At 42.1% G+C, this 27487-nt stretch overlaps 1 protein-coding gene across 1 annotated transcript in view; it reads right to left on the bottom strand.

The window, feature by feature from the left end:
* LOC123728751 (splicing factor, suppressor of white-apricot homolog) overlaps positions 1–27487 on the bottom strand; it is a 129572-nt gene that overhangs the window by 77192 nt on the left and 24893 nt on the right. Inside the window, exons 6-10 of the mRNA XM_045701472.1 lie at positions 16632–16726; positions 15542–15713; positions 6477–6807; positions 6158–6307; positions 5947–6040 (exon numbers count right to left, since the gene is read on the bottom strand). Coding sequence (XP_045557428.1) covers positions 5947–6040; positions 6158–6307; positions 6477–6807; positions 15542–15713; positions 16632–16726 — 842 coding nt within the window. The remainder of the gene's footprint in view (positions 1–5946; positions 6041–6157; positions 6308–6476; positions 6808–15541; positions 15714–16631; positions 16727–27487) is intronic.

The raw sequence follows: 27487 nt of genomic DNA, 5'->3' as shown, positions 1-27487 counted from the left end.
GCCCTCACTACATATCCGTCGCCAAACCCACTGGCTCCAAGTCATCTAGAATTCTTTGCTAGGTAAAGCCCCGCCTTATCTCAGCTCACTGGTCACTATAGCAACATCCACCCATAGCACGCGCTCCAGCAGGTATATTGCACTGGTCATCCCCAAAGCCAACACTTCCTTTGGCCGCCTTTCTTTCCAGTTCTCTGCTGCCAATGACTGGAACGATTTGCAAACATCTCTGAAGCTGGGGTCTTATAGCTCCCTCTCTAACTTTAAGCATCAGCTGTCAGAGCAGCTTACCGATCACTGTACCTGTACACAGCCAATCTGTAAATACACTCCACACCCGACTACCTCATTCCCATATTATTACTTACCCTCTTGCTCTTTTGCACCCCTGTATCTCTACTTGCACATCATCATCTGCACATCTATCACGCCAGTATTAATGTTAAATTGTAATTATTTTCACCTCTAGGGCCAATTTATTGCCTACCACCCTACTATTCTACATTTGCACACACTGTACATAAATCTTTCTATTTTTCTTTTGTGTTATTGACTGTACGTTTGTTTATGTGTAACTCTGTGTTGTTGTTGCACTGCTTTGCTTTATCTTGGCCAGATCGCAGTTGTAAATGAGAACTTGTTCTCAGCTGGCCTACCTGGTTAAATAAAGGTGAAATAAAAATAAATCTGTCATAATGGCACCCGGGGTTGGTTGGTAATACACTGTCTGATTCGGTAGGAGAGGAGCACATAGGCGCTTTAATTCAGCGTGGCATATAAGCAATGTTCCCTGCAATTTATTATAGGTCTGCTGAGCACAAACTTCAAGGTTGTAAAAATTCTGTGCAACTTCCAGCAGGTGTTTACTGTGAACACTGAGGCTGTACCCGCTTTAAGTTACAGTTTCAGACAGTGGTCAAGTAGGCTACTGTGGCTATTTGATCATAATGTTGGCCTAACAGTGGCCTACCATCAAAAACAATGAAGAAAATGCATCCCATAACATTTTAACATGGAAATAGCTGTTCTATCATTCAGCCTACAGTAGTAGTCAAGGTGTGTTGTTCAATTTAGACCTGCATTCCATGAGACTTTTGAAATAAAATAAAAACATGCAGGGCTTGGCATTAACCTGTTTATCCACTTGTCCTTCAGACAAGGAGGTGGCTGAAAATGTTGTGTTGTTTGATGCATGAAACCACTTTACAAAATAAATGCATTATTATTCCCATACCATTATTACAGAGAATAAGACAAAAATACGCCAACCTCTGCCTACATAGCTTATTCAAGCCGGTCTCAAAATACAACACTGTCCCTTTAAGACAAAAAAAAAAATCTGTTTACCTGACTCGCTTTTCAAAGATATCTAGAAATGTAGACATTTTGTGCTCTTGTAGGAAGCAACCGCTCCCATATTGCTGACTGCAAATTATGTTTAACTGGGCTAATAACTCACTAACTAGTTAAGGATAGTTAAGGATATGAACAAATGTGCACACGTGGCTACACACAGCTCTTGCGTTGATCTCAAAACAAGCCCATACGCAGCTCTCACTCTCACATGCTGTAAAAAGTCCAGTTCAAAGTGAATGGCACAAATCCATATATGGCAATGGTCTATTTGCATTTACTGTTGGCCTACTGAAGCTGACTGGTTATGGCGCACCGGTATGTGTAGAGTATGGGCTGAGTCATGCGTGTCAATGCAAGAGAATCCTACTCCGATGCGTTCTGCTTACAACACAATCTCGTTGTGCTTCGGTATGTTGCATTGAAAGTTGCTAATATTGCGTTGATTCGATTACAGTTCCCACAGTAAAGGGAAATGTTGATGGTGTTAATTATGGGGGAAAACTTCAATATCGTGCTTCTCTGGGCGGGCTGATATATTTCTTCTGTGGGGCAGTCCCGGGGAGCTGCGAGCCAGCGTACGCGCGCAGCTTAGAGAGAGCATTGCACAAAGATCCATTCGAGAGTGGTTACAGATAAACTGTCTGCTTTGTATTGAGATGGGCTCATGCATCATATGATACACACTGGAATTTTAGTGCTCAGGTGCGATTGACGATAGAGCACAACGTAAACGTAGAGGAAATGATTCTGGTGGAAACATATCATCAAAATAAATGGTGGCTTATGATAAAACGGTCAATGAACATAGACAAACGCATATACAAACTGCCTGGATGAGATGTAACCATATTCATCTATATAAATCTAAACCGAGGATGAGTGTGAATATCTGAGGTACATTCTAAGCTCTGATACATCAGACAGTTCGGTTTAAAGAGGTACCTTAAGCAGAGAGTCAGTACATAACCCGGCCAAAGTGGCCAGGCATATAACCAAGCAGCCAGGCCAGCCACAGCCAGACTGAATCATTTCATCTCTGTTGACACGGCTTCTAATGGACCTGGATGCCTAATTAAGGAATGGAGACACTGGATGAATTAAACAAATTGTCCAGATTTTGCTGCAGAGCGAGGGACAGCCTGGTGGGAGAGTCAGCCAGGGGAGCAGAACTCCACTGAGGCCAGAGAGCAGAGATCCCCTGCTCCCCTGAAAGAGAAATCACAGCCGCAGTCGCCAAATAAAAACAGACGCTGCTGATAGAGCCAGAACTACTCTGCGGGAAATCACATAGCATTTCCCCCAATTCACCTTGTAACACCCCTGCCATCGTCTCCCTTTCACCACTATTTCTTTGTGTTTCGTTCAATCTTCTGTCATTGTTCCACTCTCTATCCTATCCGCTGTTCTTCTATTTTCCACACTGTCTTTGTCTCATATGAGCAGCACAGCGGGTACAGAGAAGATAAATGTGAGTTCGAAAGAGAGAGTATAGCACAAAGAACACTGTGATAATCTTTTTCCCTAACTATGGCTGCGGTATGGTTGCAGGTAGCAGTACCTAAGGGCTGTGTAGGGAGCTGTGACAGGGAAGGGAGTGGGACACACACAGGGATGGAGGGAAGAGACGCTGGTGAAAGTCAGCCGCTGTCTGACATGGCGCTGATAAGGAGAAGGTGCTCTCCCAAGGAGGGGGGGGCATTTTCCCAAAGCAGAAGCCTTCGGAATGCAGCCAGCTTTAGGCAGAGTGCAGGGAGGGTCTGAGGAGAGGCAACTCAGCTCACCGAACCTCCAGTCCATACCATCAGACTGTAAAAAAGTTCAGCCCTCTCAACCTGATTGGCGTACAGCCCTGTCAATCCCTGTTTGGCCTACAGCCCTGGGGCGGCAGGGTAGCCTAGAGGTTAGAGTGTTGGACTTGTAACCGAAAGGTTGCAAGATCAAATCCCCGAGCTGACAAGGTAAAAATCTGTCGTTCTACCCCTGAACAAGGCAGTTAACCCACTGTTCCTAGGCCGTCATTGAAAATAATAATTTGTTCTTAACTGACTTGCCTAGTTAAATAAAATAAAAAAATTTAATTAAAATGTAATAAAAAAATACAAATAAATTCGCCCATCACACCTCTGTTCATCAGGGCGATTGTATGTGCTGCAGGATACCACCTGCCTTCACTAACCTTTAGTTAGTGCACGCCATCTTCCATCTTGAGAAGAAGTGCTCTGTCTGAGAAGTTCCCAAGTTCCCAAGTTCTCTCACGTCATCCCGCTCCTCCGCACACTCCACTGGCTTCCAGTTGAAGCTCGCATCTGCTACAAGACCATGGTGCTTGCCTACGGAGCTGTGAGGGGAACGGCACCTCCGTACCTTCAGGCTCTGATCAGACCCTACACCCAAAGAAGAGCACTGCGTTCATCCACCTCTGGCCTGCTCGCCTCCCTACCTCTGCGGAAGCACAGTTCCCGCTCAGCCCAGTCAAAACTGTTCGCTGCTCTGGCACCCCAATGGTGGAACAAGCTCCCTCACGACGCCAGGAGAGCGGAGTCAATCACCACCTTCCGGAGACACCTGAAACCCCACCTCATTAAGGAATACCCGGGATAGGATAAAGTAATCCTTCATTATATATATAATGTCATTATGGGATATTGTGTATAGTTTGATGAGGATTTTTTTTTTGTTTAATCAATATTAGGATATGGCTAGAACGTAACAAAATGTTGAAAAAGTCAAGGAATCTGAGAATACTTACCAAAAGCACTGTAATGGGTGTGGGCATATCCAACTGACCGACCAGACCAGCTCCAGCTAGCCGTTTTTACACAAACTCACCCAGAGTACACAGAGAACCAAGGAGTAAATACCTTCAACAACCTCGTTAAAGACTAAAGCCGAGATGTAATCTGACACAGGTTAACAACCTGCGCAGTGAGACACTTTTAAGGCAATTTCATCTACGTTCAATCCTGTGCGGGGAACGGGCTGGGATCAGCAAATTAATTTAACCAGGTGGCGAAGACCAATCATTCCAAAAGCCTGGGTGCTTTAAAATCAAAGTTTGAAAGGCACAGAGTCACTTTTTTTTTTTATATCATTCCCCTGCCTTTAAAGTTTGCTAATTTGTTTACTGTAATGTTATCAGCTCGAGCAATCGTTCATGCCAGGGGTACAAATAAACCACTTAAAGCACTTAGCCAGCAAATGGATGAATAAATTGTTTCTCTGTCTGTTACTGCTCAACCTTGATATCTTCTGTTTTAGAATATCTTTACAAAGTACTACGTCTGCCTCCCACCTGAGCCCATTAAGAATTACCAGCCAACCACTTTTCCAATAATTACCAAACACAAATGAACAGTATTCTCTTCATAACGGCTTTCAAATGTCACACAATTGAATACATGTCTACCAAGAGATGAGCCATGTAAAATGTTGACTGAGTTTCAAGTAGCTTTTAATACTTTATACACGTATCGCAGCACTGTTAATGTGTTGGGTCGTGGATAGATTCATGAGCACTAGAAAAGTACCAGTGACAGTCGGTCGGCCGACACCCCAGGGGAAGGTAAAAAATACATCTCTGTTGAATAATGGAGAAGTACCTGACATCCATCTGTTGTGTGATAAAACCGGGGAATTGAGCAAGAAAACAAAGCACGGCTGCATGGCTAAATGCTTTGCTTGGTCCAGGGTTAATTCACAGACTTAGGTTTGTTATACTTAAAACCAATGTCCTCTCACTAAAATCAGATAAGAGAGAGAGACAGAAATATTGTGAGAGAAAGAGAGAGACAGGGTGTTGATTAGGGTAGAGCTGCGCCCGGGGGGCTGAATCAAGGAGCTGAACAGGCAGGTGCCATTCATTGTGAAAACCACACCAAAGGCACCTGCCAACCCCTCTTTACGGTATTGCTACACTCTGTTCATCATATATGCATAGTCACTTTAACCATATCTACATGTACATAGTACCTCAAATCAGCCTGACTAACCGGTGTCTGTATGTAGCCTCGCTACTTTTATAGCCTAGCTACTGTTTTTTACTGTCTTTTTACAGTTGTTTTTATTTCTTTACTTACCCATTGTTCACCTAATACCTTTTTGCACTTTTGGTTAGAGCCTGTAAGTAAGCATTTCACTGTTGTATTCGGCAAACGTGACAAATAAACTTTGATTTGAACCTGGTAAGCAAAACAAACCTTTCAAACAGCCTTGACAAACCTTTTTTTAAGTAGAATCGGCTTGGTTTATGATAAGCGGACTGCTTAAACCACCTCCTTTTCCCCAGTAACCCCGGAGCGTACACATGAGTCAAGGGCAGGCAGGCCTTTTGATATCTGGACAGCATGAAAGGCACTTTATGCAAACACAATTGATGATCTCTGATCTCAAGCATGAAAGCCTTAGAGCCACGGCCTTCCAATGCTTTAGAGCCTTTTAAAAAGCAACCTGGAGAGAATTTCAGTGAATGAAAGGCAATATTGAATTAAGATCCATCACATCCCCAGAGGGTATATAATTAATTCAAGCAAAATGCTATTAAAACGCACACTGCTCAGAGAGAGGGAAAAGGGAAGCAGAGGACAATAATACCTCAGGCAGGCTGATTCCCTCTTTCTTCATGAAGTAATGCTTCTTGAACTCATAATAGGTGTTGTACTGGTTCCAGGACTGCAGAAAGTCAAACCTGTGTTGGAGATAGAAACACACATAAGATGTCCAGGCATTATATTAAACAAATAGTACATTGTGAGCCGTTCACCTTTATTCAGTAAGGAGAGGAGCAGTGTCTGTTTCTGCTCACCTCGGGTCATTCTTGACGCGGACGCTGGTCTCAAACTTGACACCGTTCCTGGCTACGTACTCAGCCAGTTTGTCAATAACCGGTTGGATGTCAGGGGGAGGGGGAATGATGGCCGGCGCTGCCACAGCAACTTGAGCAGGGGGCCGCGAACTGATTTAAAGAAGAGAGGAGAGAGAGAGAGAGAGAGAGAGAGAGAGAGAGAGAGAGAGAGAGAAGACGTGCTTAGCAATGCATCACATTATGTGGGGGAAAAATAGGTAGTATAAGGATCGAGAAAAAATATATCCACTTCTGTCCAATAACTGTCCACACCACACACCTGGTCTCTGGTATGATAGCAGCAGGTACAACAGGAGCAGGAGGAGTTGAGAGGCGGACTGGAACCTGGCTGGGAACTGTAGTTGGCGGTGGGATAATGGGAAATCTAGTCGGAGGTGCCGTGTAGATGAACCGTGTGGTTGGCTCAGGAGGTGGAGGGGGCGTGGTCCCTGGAGGGGGCGGGGCTCCAGAGTAAGAGGGCGCGGCCAGCATGCTGCCAGAGGGTAGGGAGCTGTAGTAAGCGTTGGCATCTACCCCTGGGGGAGGCGGAGCCAGGCAGTAGGTCCCATCAGGTAGCATGCAGTACCCATAATACATCGCTGCTATGTTAGCTGTGGAGAGGTCAGAGAGAGAGAGAGAGAAGTGATGATCAATTAACATCTCAAAATAGCTCACGGCACAAAAAGGAATTCATGCCAATACTTCAATTGCATGTGTTTTTGCGTGTCTCCCCTGTTAACAAGCAGACGTGTAAGTCAGCACTGGATGGGAAAGGCCTGCTTATTGTGTTAAAGTGTGTGGGTGTGCTACAGTGCTGAGCGGGGTAACATATATACATTTAGGTCTGACCTCATTTCTAATAGGATCTTAGCCTCACTCACAAAGGACTGCTCGCTCAACTCCACGCTGATTGAAATTAAAATGTTTAATAATCTATTCCTGATTGCTGTCCAATTAATGAAATGTACTTTGTCAGTTGAGGATGGGGAAACAAGGGGAACAGTCTTTTCTTCTGGCCCAACAAGAATAATTAGGATCAGCTTGTTGGAAATCATAATGCGTTTAAAAGCAGATATCAAAAACAATTTGCAAAGACTCATTTCCAAAGCCTATCATTACAATCCCACTTCCCATTTCAGACTCAATCAAGCATATCAGCAGCTCAGAGAAAGTAATTTACAACAGGAATAAGAAATCATACTGGCATACCGACTGGGATCAACACAGGTTATGAATAAAACAACTGACAGATTCACTCATAAGTGTTCAGATTATATTTTCAAAGGGGAAGAAAAAACCCAGAAAATAGGCAATATAAAAGGTTGACTGACTCAAACTTAATTATTCTGCTGATCTATCATTTGCTACATACTTCAGTCTGAGACAGCCATAATTGAAGTCAGGGAGGTACTCAGATCCAGACTCAGTGTGGAGAAGAAACTAACATCCGTGGGAAAGGAGTATGGGGAGCCAGGGAAATATAAAGGTGTGGTACGTTACCGTGCAAAGGGTTCCTGGTGCAGGTCAAAGGGTTCCCTGGTGCAAGTCAAAGGGTTCCCTGGTGCAGGTCAAAGGGTTCCCTGGTGCAAGTCAAAGGGTTCCCTGGTGCAAGTCAAAGGGTTCCCTGGTGCAAGTCAAAGGGTTCCCTGGTGCAAGTCAAAGGGTTCCCTGGTGCAAGTCAAAGGGTTCCCTGGTGCAAGTCAAAGTTTGGCTCATACTGTTACTGTGGGTAGGTAATTGAGAAATGCTAATTGTGTAAGTGTCAAACAGTCAGTTTGACGTGTTTGCGATGACAATTTGCTATTTTTAGGTGTAATAATTGATCCTAGGAGGTGCTACCCAGGTTCGTTCTGACAACCTTGAGCCGGCAAATTTGCACTCACATCAGCTATCAGACTGTATTAACAAATTCTGTCAGCTCACTGCCAATGGCAACAGCAGCAAGATGGGGAAGAGGGGTGTTTGTCATGATTTGTGGGTGTGGTGATCAGTGCGAGGTAGCTCAAAATGGCACCTTCATCTAAAAAATGGTCCCCTCTCTAAGACTTATTTCTTGACTGCTCAGAATCACAACCATAACGAGATCGACTGTAACTGTATTAAGTTGAGTTTTCACATTCTATTTGATACAGCTAGCCATCAGAATAATAAATCACCTTAAATTACATTTTGGGCAAAAAAGCAAATTCAGCACCATCCTTCATTAAATTAGATGGCTCATTCATCACAAAACCCAACTACTTTAATGAGTTTTTCATTGGCAAGATTAGCAAATTTAGGCATGACATGGCAAGAAAAAAAAACTCAGAACCTTGATATCCATGCATAACTGACCAAATAATGAAAGACAAGCATTGTCATTTTTTATTCACCAAAGTGAGTGTGGAAGAGGTGAAAAAAATATTGTTGACTATCAACAATGACAAACCACCTGGTAATGACAACTTGGAGGGAAAATTACTGATGGTGGTAGCGGACTATATCCCTTCAATCTAAGCCTACAAGAAAGTGTGCGCTCCCAGGCCTGGAGGGGGAAAAAAGGTATTCCGCTACCGCAAAGCACCCTTTACTGATTCAAACAGCCGACCAATCAGCCTATTACCGACCCTTTGTAAACTTTTGTAAAAAACTGTGTTTGACCAGAAACAATGCTATTTCACAGTAAACAAATTAACAACTAAATTTCAGCATGCTTATAAGGAAGGGCACTCAACAAGTACGGCACTGACAAATGATGTTTGGCTGAAAGAAATTGATAATAAGATGATTGTGGGAGCTGTTTTATTAGACTAGAAAGTGCAGCTTGACATTATCGATCATAGTTTACTGCTAAAAAACATGTGTTATGGCTTTACACCCTGTGCCAAATTGTGGATGGAAAGTTCTGTCTAACGGAACACAGAGGGTGTTCTTTAATGCTGGGTTTCCCAAACTCGGTCCTGGGTTTCCCCTGGGTGCACGTTTTGGTTTTTGCCCGAGCACTACACAGCTGATTCAAATACCCAACTCATCATCAAGCTCTGAAAAACACACAGTACTTCATAGAGCCATGACTACATGGAACTCTTCCACATCAAGTACCTCAAGCGAGCAGTAAAATCAGATTAAAACCGATAAAACAATACCTCACGGCACAACGTCGACTGTGGAGACATGGACGCATACGCACACACACACACTCTACACAAACAATCACACATTGTAATATTGTATTATTGTACATCTTATATTGTATTTTTTTAAAATAATAATAATAATAATAATGTAGTAATGTCTTGAATGATGTCTTGTTTTATTTATGATATAGGTTGTTGTGACGTAATAGGTTTATTCCTGTTTGGACCCCAGGAAGCTTTGGCAGCAGCTAATGGGGATCCTAATAAATACTAAATACTAAAAGCAAAATTGTGGGATTTGGAGGATGAGGGCTTCCGGTTCAGCATACAGCTGTGTGTCTGTGCACGTGTGTCTGAGCCTGCTGATCTGTGCTTGTGCATTATATACTCTACAGGGTCTGCTACTGCGGCAGTGGTTTCCCTCCCTGATGGAGCGTACAGGATGGAGAGAGACAGAAAAAGGGAAGGAGAAAGGATGGCGGGAAGGAGGGAGGAAGCAATGGAGAGGGGGAAAGAGAGGCTTGTCTTGTCAATGGGTAAACTGGATGATATTAACTCATTAGTCACCGCTCTGGTCGACTGTTATGAAGACCCATCCAATATGCACAAGGCTGGAAACCTGTAGGAGAGCCATCATTCACATGGTTTATATTTATTTGCTCCATCCCTCTTGATGCCGAGTCAATGGTTAGGATTCATTGACAGATGCTTATCTTTTCTATTGTTATATACAAGAATGAGATGAAAATACAAAATGTAGGAAAGGAAGGAAAGAGAAAGACAGAAAAGAGAGAGAGACAAAGACAGAGAAGGAGGACTGAAGAGGGCCATGTCCATGCTGCTCAGTTACAGTTGAAGTCGGAAGTTTACATACACCTTAGCCAAATACATTTAAACTCAGTTTTTCACAATTCCTGACATTTAATCTTAGTAAAAATTCCTTGTTTAGGTCAGTTAGGATCACCACTTTGTTTTAAGAATGTGAAATGTTTTGTTTGTACAGATGAACGTGGTACTTTCAGGCGTTTGGAAATTGCTCCCAAGGATGAACTAGACTTGTGGAGGTCTACATTTTTTTTCTGAGGTATTTGGCTGATATCTTTTGATTTTCCCATGATGTCACGCAAAGAGGCACTGAGTTTGAAGGTAAGCCTTGAAATACATCCACAGGTACACCTCCAATTGACTCAAATTACGTCAATTAGCCTATCAGAAGCTTCTAAAGCCATGACATCATTTTCTAGAATTTTCCGAGCTGTTTAAAAGGCACAGTCAACTTAGTGTATGTAAACGTCTGACCCACTGGAATTGTGATACAGTGAATAAGTCAAATAATCTGTCTGTAAACAATTGTTTGAAAAATTACTTGTGTCATGCACAAAGTATATGCCCTAACCAACTTGCAAAAACTACAGTTTGTTAACAAGACATTTTTGGAGTGGGTGAAAAATGAGTTTTAATGACTCCAACCTAAGTGTATGTAAACTTCCAACTTCAACTGTAAGTGCTGGAGTGTTATTTGACAGCAGGATTAAACAGCGGAGCTGCTGTTCTGAAAGCACAGTTACAGCACATTCATCCATCCATCATCCTCCACTGGCCTCTCTCTGACCTTAACACCACACAGAGCCAAGAGAGCTCCTCAGGATCCCACCACCTCAGCCTTACAGCCTTGTGTTTCTGACTCAAAAGTATTTTCTCTCCAAACCATATACTTTAGCAGACATTAAAGTGCTGCTCCTTCCCCAGCCACTCCGAATGATAATCATTTTCATGGGCAGCCTCTTGAGCACAGCGCCACGAGTAGTGTTGAGGTTCAAGAACAGTCTCCAATCAATACCCATCAGGCCAGTTTGTGTCTGGTGAGATGCTTACAGCACTGAACCTGGGATTGCAATCCAAACCAGACAGGGAGCGATAGAATAGAATAACTTTAATTTCATCTCTGTGCTGCTCTCTTGGGAAAAACTAAAAGTGGGAATGAAAAAGTGTGCAAAACAGAAAGTCGGCCTGCGAACAAGGGAACATCTGCTGATTAATAAAATGGCCCACTTACTGAATGCATAAGGATTCATAACCTGCAGGGTAACAGCTTGTTGATCAGGGAAAACGTTCACTGGTAGCAATTGTTTAAAATGGGGTGGGTGAAACTGACAGACAAACTGCTTCAGCAGGGGAGTGTTGGTGAGTCATTGTGGATGGATGTACAGTACAGTGTATTGTGAGATGCTTGTCTGTGGACTGTTAAAACTAGGCTGCATTGCCTCATCGGGCCTCTGAGGTCAAGACAGATAGGGACGCATGTCACCCAACAGGAATTGGAAAGCTGCCGTTTTAAGGGCTCCTGACCAGTGGTGCTATTTTGTGTGTTTTTCTGTGCTGGTCGTAGGTTTTTTTTGTCCATATTGTTTCCGCCATTGTTTCCTATGACTGAAAGGAGCTTCTGGCCATCAGAACAGCAATCACTAACCTCGATTTGGATTAATATTTCTACTTCAACGAGTCGGCGGTGCAGGACATACTGCTCACCCCAGACCAGGCCCAAGTCACCCAGACTCGGAGAAGAAAGATGTGGCGTAAGCAAGGCCAAAGCGCGGGCACCCTGATGAAACTACATTGACAAGTGAATAAACCGCCTCTACCCTCCATTCTACAATCACTGGTGAACAAACTGGAAGAGCTCCATTCAAGACTATCCTATCAACGGGACCTGAAGAACTGTAATATCCTGTGTTTCTTGGAGTCGTGGCTGAACAAGGACATGGATAATTTACATCTTGAGGTTCTGCTCACCTGAGTTAGAATACCTCATGGTAAGCTGTAGACCATACTATTTACAAAGAGTTTTTATCAATATTTTTCATACAGTAGCTTTCTATTTACCACCACAAACCGATGATGGCACTAAGACCGCACTCAACGAGCTATTTAAGTCCATAAGCAAACAAGAAAATGCTCATCCAGCGGTGGCGCTTTTAATGCAGGGAAACTGAAATCAGTCTTAGCTCATTTCTACGAGCATGTCACCTGTGCAACTAGAGAATTTTTTTATAAAACACTCTAGATCACCTTTTCACCACACACAGAAATGGATACAAAGCTTTCACTTGCGGATGCTAAGCTACAGGACTGTTTTGCTAACACAGACTGGACTATGTTACTGGGATTTCAAGTATTACCGGCATAGCACACAAGGGTGCACTAAAAACGTGAGGTGACTACACCATAGTGCCCTCCAAGCTCATCACTAACCTAAGGACCCTGGGACTGAACACCTCCCTCTGCAACTGGATCCTGGACTTCTTGAAGGGCCGTCCCACGTGGTGACGGTAGGCAACAACACATACGACACACTGACCTTCAACACGGGGACCCCTCAGGGGTGCATGTTTAGTCCCCTCCTGTAATCCCTGTGCCACATCACTAAGGATCTATCATGGTCAACACACACCAACACAGTCGTGAAGAGGGCACAACACCTCTTCCCCCTCAGGAGGCTGAAAAGATTTGGTACAAAAAGTTCTACAGCTGCACCATTGAGATCATCTTGAATCGCTGCATCACCGCTTGGTATGGCAACTGCTTGGCATCCGATCGCAAGGCGCTTCAGAGAGTAGTGCATACAGCCCAGTACATCACTGGGGCCGAGCTCCCTGCCAACCAGGACCTCTATATCAGGCGGTGTCAGAGGAAGCCACCAAAATGTTTTAAATACTCCAGCCACCCAAGTCATAAACCCTTCTCTGGTACTCAATGTATAAAGCCAAGTTATTGTTACTCATTGTGTATTTATTATTATTATTATTAATATTATTATTATTATTTGTATTATTTGTTATTACTTTTCTATTATTTCTCTATTTTCATTTTGCATTGTTGAGAAGGCATTTCAATGTTAGTCTACACCTGTTGTTTACAAAGCATGTGACCAATACAATTAGATTTAAGAAAGAAAAGCCCAGTCTTCATAGTGCATTCTTGAAAGCTTCTCGAAATTTCTAGGAAATGTTGTCAAATAATCTAATATGCCTCATGATGACTGTATTAGAATGTAGAATGCTCCAATATTGCAACAGAGAATCCATAGACCAGCAGAATGGAAGGGAATACGTGATTGTGTCAGTTCAATCAGATGACACCGCGAAACACTCAAGGTTAAAGGAACTAGGCCCAACCTACCTTCAAGTGCTACCAAAGTTAAATCAACTTAAAAGGAGCTCCAAAGCTGAGCGCTTATGGAGTCTGGGTAGTTGAGAACAGCCCAAAACTGTTACACAGTCTTAACTCCTCTTGCCTAATTCTCATTCAATACCTGCCTCATTGGCAGATACTGGAGGATCACATTGAGCAGTCTATTCCTTTAGTGCCTTTGATCGTCTCCAGTCTGAGTTTTACAGAGATTCTCCCAGAGAACTGGCGCCATACACAGAAATCAAAGTCGGATCTATGGGAGCAAAATCTTTCAAAAATGATTATCTTGTCGCCATAAGCCAGCACATTAAAAATCCATGTCTGTACTGCTGTGTGATGCTGTGGTGGCGAAGTCGGGAGTGTTAAGCAGAGCACCGCTCTCCCTCCCTCTCTTTCCCACCTCATGAAACCAGTGAAGCTCTTCAAGTCATGTTAATTAAGACAAATCAGTACAATCAGCTTGAGCTGTCTCTCCCAAGCACCAGGACAATTTCTCAGTTTCCAGTTCAGACAAAAAGAGGGGAGACGGGGTTGACCCTGGAAAATACAACCAGCCAGGAACATCTCTCAAAGACAAATAGGGTAGCCTGGCACCCCATATCACACCCAGCACCTTCAACATCCATCACTTAGAATTAATGCAGACAGTAGAGAGAAACTGGCTAAGATTTAAGCAAGAAATGAAATGGTGATTTTGTAGCCTCGGACACCCTTTGGAAGGATGGCCCTGCAAGACTAGTGATTCTGTGATGTTGCAATTTTTCCCTAGATTTGCTTGAGGAAAAGTACAGTCCTGCAGTGAGCACTGAGCTAAAGTTAGAGTGTTCTTGTGTCTGTTGCTTAGGATGAAGAGTGCATGAGCTGAATAACAGTGGATGTCTTCAAGGGTTTGGGTCAAGCGAGAGAGAACTGGTCATTTCCTTGTTGCACTAGGGTGGAGAAATGGTTGATGGGTGGGTGGGTGGGCAGCCAGAAGAGAGCAGGAAAATAAGTGGAAATTATGTCTGCATTTAGAGGGAGCAAACACATCTGTGGGGTGGCCAGACAAACAGCTTTGGATTCAGTCCACCGGCGTTCAGTGCAAAGCAAACACTGCAGTCAATGAAAAGCGAGGAGAATTCAGTTTGTCAGCACATCCAAAACAACACATCACTGCAGCTCCGAAAATGAACGGGGCACTTCAAGGATAAGAAATGAGTGAAAAATACCTTCTCTGAGACTTTGAAAAGTGTTAAGAACCTTTATGTACTCACAATCCACCCAAGGACAAATGGTGAAAATCGCTTCTCGATACAGTCTATGCTGACCAGTCTTCAAGGAAAAGTATTGACCAAGCTGAATTTCTCAGGTTGATCAACATTGCACTGCTCTAGTGGTGAAGGGCTTTCTACTATTGAACTCCTGGTAGAGGACATTTCAGCAGTGTAATGAGTCATGGGCCTACAGGAGACCATGTTAATGAGCTTTTCCACAATGAGCTGGAGGGTACCCTCCACAGCTACAGCCCCTCTGGCCACACTCCACATCATCAATCCAACACTGCTGCTGCCAGTTCATCTCAATCTCAAGTACAGCCCAGAATCTCTATCAGAAAAACGGAGCATATTTGATCTAGGTACTTTATGTTGATCTCAGCAATTTGTGAACACAATCTGTGACATGAATAACTGAAGGTTTGCCAGTGGGAACATGTGGCTGATCAATATTTTGTTGATTCAATGTACCTTTCCCCCGAAAGACATTCTAATCTGATGTGAACACCAATATCCCTCTCAAACAAAGAGAATTCTAACAAGTGGACCATTCTTTTCGCCTCCAGGGGTTCAGTGATCAATACTAGACAATTGAGTGCCACTCTGCCTGTCTGAGACTGAGCTCGTGTCGAAAGGGAAATGAAAAAGAAAATGGCAAGAGAAATGAAGTGGACCAGGACTAAACTGAGATGAAGAGGCTCCCTTGGAGCCAATATGAATGCTCCTCAGGTATTGGATTTCACAGTTACCCAGTTCGACTCTCATAAATGAGAAACTGTACTCACGGTCAGCTGTGTACTCTGCCAGTGTGGCTGGCACAGCCAGCTCTGCGGGCACTTCCACTGGCTTGGTTGCCATGGCGGCGGCAGCTACAGCAGCGGCGGCTCCGTTCTGTTCCTGTCGGGCTTTCCGGACCAGCGCTGCCAGTGGATGGTCTGGGTCCATGACTTGGAGAGGCTACAACACAAATAGATCTTGTTAGAAGGCTTAGAACAACAATCAGCAGCTCTTTTATTACCCTCAACAATGGGAAGATATAGAGTTGTGAAACTGAGACACCTCTAGCTTATGTGAGGGCAACAAGTCAAGGCAGAGAAATGGTTTCTTTATGCTATATTTCTCTATGTTATGTGGTATAACCTACTTATCGCAAGTCATTTATTAGTGTGGCCTTTGAATAATTTATAAACATACTGTTGATTTATAACAGTGTCTCCAGCCTTATGGTGTGCAATCTGGTGTAATCAAAAAGAGTTGGCATATGAGTTATCAAAACCCTTTCAATGAACAGACTTCAAAGTTCTAAAGGAAAGATGACATTCTCTTGATATTCAGGTCTAAAGCACTTTGAAGTGAGATGCTTTGAACTCAGGCCAAATTGTGCCATCGAATAGAACAACTTAACAATAATGTGCTATTAATTCAGAAGTGTATGGGCTTTTGAACATTAAAAACCTAACCATTGGCGCAATTACCAAATGGTTAAATCCTATAAAAAGTTAAATATGAACATTTAATAGACATATTGTGGGTTGGAATGAACAGGCAAAGCCCCTATGGATGGGAGATAATTGCTCCAGAAAGGCCCTCAGATGAACTCAGTCTATAGTCGTACAGTTTTCTTCCCTCTGCAGCCAAGATAACTATTTGTCTGAATAAAACAGAACAAAGCAATATGGTGAAGAATTCACAAGTGCTTTTCACAGTAATGGTTTCTCATATCCAATAATCTCAGCCCAGTGTACAGTAAAATGCACCTCTCAGACCATCTTCAATAGATGAAAACGCTCAGGGAAAATAATAAAGCGTTAAGGTAGAGGTCATGTTGGGCCAGGTAGAGTACACACTAGTCAGAGCACACACACGAGTCCTTACCTTCATCAGCTCCTCAAGGCGAGAGCTCTTCTTAGGAGCAAACAGGCTGGGGTGAAGGTAGTTGCCATCCCCATCATCATCAGAATCATCAGAGTCTACAGAAAATATATTGAAGTATGAATAAAGAATATTACAAACAAAAAACTGTTAAGTAAGAAGTAGGTATTGGTCTGAAGCTGAAAAATAAAGAATTCACATGAGCACCACAATGCCGCGATCAACTGGTCCATCTTAAAGGCATTCCTAGCGGACCGGGAGATATGTGGCTAAATCGAGTGCGCCTACTGCGCTGGCCAATCGGATAGCTCAAATCACCGTGCTTCAAGTTTCCACGACCCCTGGCCACAGCAAAGATTGATACTATCCTACCAAATACTATCCTACATGATTTCATACCTTCTAAAACCATGACCAGCGAGAGACTGTCAAAGAATACAGCAAATAGCTGCTGTTTTTATGAGTTCATGTCTCAGCAATGTCAACACTGTTTTAATTCAACACAAAACGTGCTTCTCCCTACATCCACTCGCATTGCAATGAATGAGTAGCCAAGTGTAGTGATAGCTCTGCGTTTTTATTATTTTAGCAGCTTGTCGTGTCTATTTTAATATCAAGGAATATTTCACATTCTCTGGTCAAATGAACAACATGAATTTGTGCACGAGGTAGATGCGGTGGAAAACTGTGTCCCCTCTCTCCAGCCTGGTCTAATAGACTAGCCGTAACATAGTCAATTTAAATCCGGGACAATCAGATTAGTGTGATATGTTACGTTTGGTATGGTTAGATTTTGTATTGATATGTAGGCTACGTGTGCCTTTTTTCAATTGATTTAGTTCTGTTGTTGAGCTGTTCTGGTCTGTTAATGTTCTGTATTATGTCATGTTTCATGTTTTGTGTGGACCCCAGGAAGAGTAGCTGCTGCTTTCCTAATAAAATAACACAGATGGTTGCGAGTTCAAATCTCATTACAGGCAACTTTATCATTTTAGCTAATTAGCCACTTTTCAACTACTTACTACTTTTTGCTACTTTGCAACTACTTAGCTAACCCTTCTCCTAACCCTTTTAGCTAACCCTTCACCTAACCTTAACCCTAACCTTAATCCTAACCCCTAGCCTAGCTAATGTTAGCCACCTAGCTAGAATTCATAACATATCATGCATTTTACAAATTCCTAACATTTTATATGTTTTGCTAATTCGTAAATTATAATACGAATTGTAATTCGTAACATATCGGAGTGTTTTTAATTTACATACAGAAGAATACGAAATGAGACCAGGTTGCTCTCTCTGGTCAGTCTCACTTGGAGGAAAGGAAGGAGAGAGCAGGGACCATGAGAGGCTGACTCTCTGCTGTTCTTTCCCTCACTCGGCTGAGACTAATACAGTGTTCAAAACAACTGGGACCTCGGAAATCTCCGACTTCCAATGCTTAATTTGAGCCGGATCTTCCCAAAACAGGATACACCACCTCTCCGCTTCGTACTGTTTTGTTCCGGAACCTATTTGGCAAGACCTGGTACCTCTCATGGCATGAAAAATAATTACACTTTTTGCTATGTACAAATTAGAATAAAAGCAATCAAAATGTCATTAAGTCTCCTGCCCCCCACAAAAAACGAAGTGAAAAATGTGATTTTCAGCCCGGGACAGATATTCTGAGTTGATTCGGGTTGGGCCGGCCAGGACTTATGGTTTGCGCAACACAGTAACTAACCTATGTTTGAAACCAATGCTTGGGAGTGGCTGTGTCATAAGTGCAACTGTATCTCTCACAGAACTAGAATAAGATTAACTTTATATGATCTCTCCCCCTTTCTCTGCTCTGATAGACATGAGCCTGCAACTCTCATCTCTCCAGCGATGCAATTCATTTATTTCCTTATAGAATCATAGATGTGTAAAGTCTTCTGGAGGAGCTGCAGCACCCCTGATAAATTGAAATACATTTGCCAAAGTTATAGAATTACAGCTGTCTGTTCAGAAAGAAAATAATTCAGAATAGCCTACTACACCATGAGTAGGCCCATAAATTAGCCACCGAGGATCAATAGCTTCTTTAAAAAAAATGTTGCCTAGCTGTGGATTGTGTAGCCCAATAAGGGATAGCCTACAGTCGGGAGCACGCGGCAAATCTGTCAGTGAACAGCATGCAGATAAAAACAGGCCTTTTGCAATATTAAAAATGCAATCGAGGGAAAACACAGGTTGGAAAGCAAATGGCACCTGCTGAAAAGAAAAGACTAGAATCCGTATGCTGTAATAAAATTCAAAATATAGGCTTTGGCATGAACTCATCGGACATCACTGGTGAGTGAGCTGTGTATAATTGGGTGAGTCAGTGAAAGTGGAAAGCATTTTTAGGACTATAACTTCCGCCTACAATGTGTGTCCACACACACCTAGGCCTAGACTACTGATGGATTGTTTTTATTGATATGAGATTTTATTGATGTCAGAGTCAAAGTAGCCTGTCATTTCGATAATTTGTGCAGTATTAAAAAATATTCTGCCAGTCATGTAAAAAGACATGAAATGCTTTTATAAAAAGGCTACAATTTTCCCCAATCCAAGGCTACAAAATGTTTTTCCTATGTGTGCAACTTCTGTAAGCGCCTCAACTCTACGCAAATATGATGATTTACAGTACCAGTCAAAAGTTTGGAAACTCCTACTCATTCAAGGGTTTTTCTTTAGTTTTACTATTTTCTACATTGTAGAATAATACTGAAGACATCACAACTATGAAATAACACATATGGAATCATGTAGTAACCAAGAAAGTGTTAAACAAATCAAAATATATTTTAGATGAGATTCATCAAAGTAGCCACCCTTTGCCTTGATGACAGCTTTGCACACTCCTGGCATTCTCTCAACTAGCTACATGAGGTACTCACCTGGAATGCATTTCAATTAACAGGTGTGCCTTGTCAAAAGTTGATTTGTGGAATTTCTTTCCTTCTTAAAGCGTTTCAGCCAATCAGTTGTGTTGTGACAAATAAGCAAAAAGTACTGACAGTCCATCATTACTTTAAGACATGAAGGTCAGTCAATACGGAACATTAGAATAACTTTTACATTTCAAGTGTAGTCGCAAAAAACATCAATCGCTACGATGAAACAGGCTCTCATGAGGACCACCACAGGAAAGGAAGAACCAGAGTTACTTCTGCTGCAGAGGATAAGTTCATTAGTTACCATTAGTTACCAGCCTCAGAAACAACCCCCAAATAAATGCTTACTCCACGGTTGGAACTAGAAGCACAAGCATTTCGTTACACTCTCATTAACATCTGCTAACCATGTGTATGTGACCAATAAAATTTGATTTGACAAGTTCACAGAATGGGACTTCTGAGTGCTGAAGCTTGCAGCGCATAACAAAAAATCATCTGTCCTCGGTTGCAACACTCACTGCCGAGTTCCAAACTGCCTCTGGAAGCAACATCAGCACAAGAACTGCTCGTCCGGAGCTTCATAAAAAGGATTTCCATGGCTGAGCAGCCGCACAGAAGCCTAAACTAACCATGTGCAATGCCAAGCATCGGCTGGAGTGGTGTAAAGCTCGCCGCCATTTTTTGGAGTGATAAATCACACTTCAAAATCTGGCAGTCCGACGGACGAATCTGGGTTTGGCAGATGCCAGGAGAACGCTACCTGCCCTAATGCAAAATGCATACTGTAAAGTTTGGTGGAAGAGGATGGTCTGGGGCTGTTTTTCATGGTTCAGGATAGGCCCCTTAGGTTCAGTGAAGGGAAATCGTAACGCTACACCATACAATGACATTATAGACGATTCTGTGCTCCCAACTTTGTGGTAACAGTTTGGGGAAGGTTCTTCCCTGTTTCAGCATGACAATGCCCCCATGCACAAAGCGAGGTTCATGCAGAAATGGTTTGTCGAGATCGGTGTGGAAGAATTTGACAGGCCTGCACAGAGCCCTGGCTTCAACTGCATTGAACACCTTTGAGATGAATTGGAACGCAGACTGCGAGCCAGGCCTAATTGCCCAACATCAGCACCCGACTTCACTAATGCTCGTGGCTGAATGGAAGCAAGTCCACACAGCAATGTTCCAACATCTAGTGGAAAGCCTTCCCAGAAGAGTGGAGGCTGTTATAGCAGCAATGAGGGGACCAACTCCATATTAATGCCTATGATTTTGGAATGAGATGTTTGACGAGCAGTTGTCCACATACTTTTGATCCTGTAGTGTATTTGGCCGGACCTATATACAGTGCCTTCGGAAAAGTACTCAGACCGCTTGACTTTTTCCACATTTTGTTAGGTTACAGCCTTATTCTAAAATTGATTAAATAGCTTTTTCCCCTCATCAATCTACACACAATATCCCATAATGACAAAGCAAAAACAGGTTTTAGAAATGTATTACAATAAAAAAAAATGAAATATGACATTAACATAAGTATTCAGACCCTTTACTAAGTACTTGGTTGAAGAACCTTTGACAGTGATTACAGCCTCGAGTCTTCTTGGGGATGTTGTTACAAGCTTGGCACACCTGTATTTGGATGAGTTTCTCCCATTCTTCTCTGCAGAGTCTCTCTAGCTCTGTCAGGTTGGATGGGGAGCGTCACTGCACAGCTATTTTCAGGTCTTTCAAAAGATGTTTGATCAGGTTGAAGTCCAGCCTCAGGCTGGGCCACTCAAGGACATTCAGAGACCTGTCCTAAAGCCACGCCTGCATTGTCTTGGCTGTGTGCTTAGAGACGTTGTCCTGTTGGAAGGTGAACCCTCGTCCCAGTCTGAGGTCCTGAGCACTCTGGAGCAAGTTTTCAGAAAGTTTCTCTTTGTACTTTGCACCGTTCATCTTTCCCTCGATCCTGACTAGTCTCCCAGTCCGTGCCGCTGAAAAACATCCCCACAGCATGATGCTTCCACCAGCATTCTTCACCATAGGGATGGTGCCAGGCTTCCTTCAGACGTGACGCTGGGCATTCAGACCAAAGAGTTGAAGTTTGGTTTCATCAGACCAGAGAATCTTGTTTCTCATGGTTTGAGAGTCTTTAGGTGCCTTTTGGCAAACTCTAAGAGGACTGCCATGTGCCTTTTACTGAGGAGTGCCTTCCCATCTGGCCACTCTACCATAAAGGCCTGATTGGTGAAGTGCTGCAGAGATGGTTGTCCTTCTGGAAGGTTCTCCCATCTCCACAGAGGAACTCTGGAGTTCAGTCAGAGTGACCATCTTGGTCACCTCCCTGACCAGGGCCCTTCTCCCCCGATTGCTCAGTTTGTCCGGGTGGCCAGCTCTAGGAAGAGTCTTGGTGGTCCCAAACTTCTTCCATTTAAGAATGATGGATTCCACTGTGTTCTTGGGGACCTTCAATGCTGCAGACATTTTTTGGTACCCTTCCTCAGATCTGTGCCTCGACACAATCCTGTCTGCATCTGGGCCAAATGTTGAGTCTCATAGCAAAGGGTCTGAATACTTACGTAAATAAGGTATTTGTTTATTTTATATATATTTGCAAACATTTCAAAAAACCTTTTTTCGATTTCTCATTATGGGGTATGGTGTGTACATAGTTGAGGAAAATGTTTCATTCAATCCATTTTAGAATAAGGCTGTAATGTAACAAAATGTGGAAAAAGTCAAGGGGTCTGAATACTTTCCGAATGCACTGTATCTGGCCGGCAGGACCAGAGCTCCAGCCGGCCAGATAGGTTCGGTCCGCAGGTTGGCCAGCTCGCCAGATCCCATCAAATAATGCCAATATATCGTCTATATAACGTCGATAACGTTTGACCTTGGATAGAAAGGGATTTTGCTCAGGGTTGAGAATGTGATCATGTTCTAAGAGTCTAATATTGGCATAATTGAGTGCCATTGTACTCTCCATAGCGGTTCCTTTTGTTTGTAGGAAAAAGTAACTTCTAAACATAAAACTGTTTTTTGCGAGTACCAGCTCTGCTAGGCCTCTGACACATGAGGAGCTAGGCAGTTGGTCCAAAAAGAAAAAGTCAGGGCCTCGGCCAATTTGGAGGGGTATAGACGAGTATACTGTAGGCTTTCAACGTCAAAACAGACGAGTAGGATGTTTTCATTGACCTGGGGAATCGTCTTGAGTACATGAATCATGTCAATAGAGTCCCTTGTGAAGGAGGGTAAAGAGGAGATACGGCTTGAGAAATGAGTAAAAAAATACTGGATATCTGTTCTGTCAGGCTCCCTATTCTGGTTAATAATAGAGCATCCGGGGGGGTTAGTAGGGCGTTAATGGACTTTAGGGACTGCATATATTACAGGTGTCACAGGGTTATCCACTTTCATAAAGTTGTACTCATTCATACTGATTTCCGCTCTGTCAAAATATAGCTTGAGCTTAGGGCTGGGCAATATCAAAGTATTTCGAATTGATGCTTTAGCGTATTTTTCCAAATGCCTGGATCACAAGAGGTTTATCTTTTTTTTCCTTCGTTTTTATGAGCGCTCTGTCTTTTGGTCTCGTCTGCTTTGCTGCTTCAGTCCAGTGTGCACTGTGCTCCTTCGCACTCAAACACAGACACCGAGCCCCTTCCCCTGCCACTCACAACAAAGACGAATGACAACGTCCTCTCTGACAACAAGCAGTTTAAATTCGCTATTTGCATTTGAGGTTTGGTCCAACAGAATCGGTAAAATGGACACCGAAACGCTTAGAGATATTGTTTTACTGTAATAGACAAAAACCTTTCTAACAACACCCTTTTCATGTCTCAACTAACAAAATGTAGAACAGAGCAGACCCTACTAAAACGAGAGTATCACATACCACTAGCAGCATTTTAGTCACAGACTTATGTGCTAGCTGTCTAGTCTGTGTTTTATAAAATGTGCAATGAGCATTAAAAGGCACATTTATATAAGAACTGGCAACTCGTTCTCATTCTGAGAAATATGCATGATGAATGGAAACAGGATACCCTGAGCTTAAATTCAAGTCTCATAGCAAAGGGTCTGAATACTTATGTAAATAAGGTATTTCTGCTTTTAAGCAATATGCACACATTTCTAAAAACTGTTTTCACTTCGTCATTATGGGGTAGTGTGAGTAGATTGATGAGGATTTTGTTTTTAAATTCAATCCACTTTAGAATAAGGCTGCAACGTAACAAAATGTGAAAAACATCAAGGGGTCTGAATACTTTCCGAATGCACTGTATATACTGTATATACATTATTTTAATAGCAGGACACTGTAAAGTCCATTATTCCTGAAGAGTGAATTAGGCTGTTTTAGAAGGTTTGAATCCTAAGCAACCTACATAGACATTATTTGAAATACAACAGACAAACATAGCTACTGTAGTAGGTCAAAGCTGTGTGCTGGAAAACCTTGGTAGAGCATGGGTGGAGTAGGCATTGTGGTGAATTTAACTTATTTTTCAGCTTCAGACCAATCCCTCCTTCTCACTTACTTTTTGTTTTGTTTTTAATGTCCATGGTTTTTACACTGGAAGGTAATATTCTGTTAAAAGCTGCATTATACAACATTTCCACATGCAAAGGCAGATTTGCCATTAGTCTGTCATTAGCAGTGCTATTGTAACCTTTAAAGAGAAATATCTAAATATTTCAACTTCATTTTTATCATCTTCAGCACCACCCCAACATCAACATCCAGGAAAATAGCACATTTCCATGTTTTGCAGTAAATAAGATGTCATTGGAAACACTTTTCTTCCTACATCACCTACTAATTGTCTACGCCAGACAAAGTTGAATTACTGTTTAACGGATGCCCCGCCTCACTTTTCTCCACAAGCCAAAAAACAAAATTCAGATGTGTTATTTTTTGGCCAATATATGCGGCTCTTTGTTTATAATGCACTGTCCGCTCTCCCTTGAGGCTTTCCCATGTTGATGTCCAAGAGACTAAACAGCCTCCGACCCGCGCTCAGATCATGTTCAAGCCTCGGATTGGACAGTGAAAAACACATGCTCGCACATGCAGGCGACGTGCAGATGTTTAATTTCTCTCTCATGCAGTCATGGCTGAAGACAGTGCAAATTCCTACTATTTATGTGTCCAGGTTAAAAGTGGGACGTCCCTCATTATAAATAAACAGTCGGTAAAATACATGGTTATTGCATCATTTTCAGAACTATTAGAAGCGATTAATAGACGAAACAATGTAATTTAACCAATTGACTGGCCAGAGATCAGGACATTCATCAGCAAAGACGCAGTGCAAGCTGATAGTATTTTGGACAACCAAATTGAACTGAAAATGATGGATGAAATCGAAGTTTGTCAGCTGTATGGTGATTTGCGATTCATAACTTACATTTTACCGGTACTACCAGTAGTAGTAGTAGGCCAACCGATAACACCATGACGGAATGCGATTGAAGTGATGATGCACCGCCGAGAACAGCTAGCATGTCCAGCAAAGTACATTGCCAGTGGCAAGGCACACACTTCGTGCAGATCAGCAGGTGGGGGCTTTTCGTGGCAGCCAGACGAGACAATCAAAGGAAGATGCAGTGAGCAAAGTTATTGGCTTCGAATTTAGTCACACTTGCTCTATATAGATTGATGCTTCTAATTGTGCATGTGAAACGACATTTTTTTGATGATTAAAGGTTATACTCTATGGCTGGATTTATGTATTTTTTTCCAATGCTATATTAGTTTGGCAGACCTAACTTGATTGACCCTTTTTCTACAAGGCCTTGTCTATGAGAGTCCTAATCATATTTGTATGAATATTTTGTTAACGCATAAGGCTATAGAGAAACATTCAGGTAATTAACTCATTATTATGCATGAACATTTTAATTTGATTACAATTATTTAATTGTCAATCATTCTTGAATTTGTTAGGCTATACAATTAAGTTGATTAATGAACTGATAATACATCTTTTTTTTTTTAAATATCATTTTTGAATATGATAGAATATTGCATTCTATTATACATTCTATGTGAATAATGTTCATTAATATTAATTTATGTATTAATAATAGTAATCTGAAAAATCAGTCTGAAATCTTGCATATTGTTCATGTCCATATAGCCTAGGACAATGTAGTAAAGAACTCTTATTCCTTATCCGCCTAATGAATTATAATTTTTTATTTTTTTCCGCTTGCTCGCCTCACTTTTCTGGGGGGAAAATCCATTAAACAGTGGATCAATTTTGTCTGGCCCTACACTTACTTTTTGGTCAGTGTGGTGTGTGTGTGTTTGTGTGTGTGTGCGTGTGTAACCTTCATTTAACTAGACAAGTCAGTTAAGAACAAATTCTTATTTACAATGACGGCCCGGACGACGCTGGGCCAATTTTGCGCCGCCCTATGGGACTCCCAATCACGGCCGAATGTGATACAGCCTGGATTCGAACCAGGGACTGTAGTGACGCCTCTTGCACTGAGATGCAGTGCCTTAGACCGCTGCGTCCATGTGTGTGTGTTAACTATTCAACTGTAAATGTAGTTAGGTAGCTAGCTAGCTAAATTGACCTAACTAATGGTTTGCATTTATTGATTAACCACAGCTTGAATATCACCATATACCTACCTATCTACAGTAGCGTTTGTTCTACTTCATATGACTGGCAGCATGTTGTAGCAGCAGCTGTGTTATTACTGAGAAACAGAGTTGCTTGATCTGGTTAGATAGAACTCTGAGATATCTGAGATTCAGCTGAAAAGATGTTAACCTCTTTGGGCTAGGGGGCAGTATTTTGACGTCCGGATGAAAAGCGTGCCAAAAGTAAAATGTCTGTTACTCAGGCCCAGAAGCTAGGATATGCATATAATTGGTAGATTTGGATAGAAAACACTCTAAAGTTTCTAAAACTTTGTCTGTGAGTATAACAGAACTGATATGGCAGGTGAAACCCCGAGGACAAACCATCCAAAAAAATAATAATTTCAGCCTACCATTGTTTCCAATGCTGTCCTGTTTATTATGAGGCGAAATCCTCCCAGATTGCAGTTCCTAGGGCTTCCACTAGAAGTCAACAGTCTTTAGAAAGAGCTTCAGGCTTGCTTATGGAAAAATGTGCTACAATTTGTAGTTTTCTAAGTGGCTCCCATTTTGGATGTAGTGTTTTCATGCGCGTGGATGAGAGCGTGTTCTTTGTTGTTTATCTCCGGTAAAGACAATAACGATTCTCCGTCTTAAATTTTATCGTTTATTTATGCATTAGGGTACCTGAGGTTTGATTATAAATGTTGTTTGACTTGTTTGGAGAAGTTTATTGGTAACGTTTGGGATTAATTTTGTATGCATTTTGAAGGAGGGAAACCGGTGGATTATTGAATGAAGCGCACCAGCTAAACAGAGTTTTTGGGGTTATAAAGAAGGACTTTATCAAACATAAGGACCATTTGTGATGTAGCTGGGACCTTTTGGAGTGCCAACAGAACAAGATCTTCAAAGGTAAGGCTTTTATAATATCGCTATTTATGACTTTCGTGGCGCACCTGCCTGGTTGAAAAAAGTTTTTCATGCTTTTGTATGCGGGGTGCTGTCCTCAGATAATCGCATGGTGTACTTTCGCCGTAAAGCCTTTTTGAAATCTGACACAGCGGCTTGATTAACAAGAAGTTAAGCTTTATTTTGATGTATAACACTTGTATTTTCATGTTAAATATTTATATTTCTGTAATTTGAATTTCGCGCTCTGCAATTTCACTGGATATTGTCGAGGTGGGTCACTAGCAGAACGCCTGCGCCAGAAAGGTTAATTTCAGAAATGCTACATAAAAGGTAGCACATTGTTGGTTCTTAAATCAACTTAAATGTTTACGAGAAAGATAAATTATACATTTAATAAAAACTGTTGCACCTACAAACTTAGTCAATACGAAACATTTTCAATCCAATGGTCACTT

Source organism: Salmo salar, chromosome ssa01, assembly GCF_905237065.1.
Source record: "Salmo salar chromosome ssa01, Ssal_v3.1, whole genome shotgun sequence".
In the NCBI taxonomy this organism is placed as follows: domain Eukaryota; kingdom Metazoa; phylum Chordata; class Actinopteri; order Salmoniformes; family Salmonidae; genus Salmo; species Salmo salar.
Note: the sequence above shows the minus strand (reverse complement) of the source record. Positions and strands in the feature narration are given on the sequence as shown.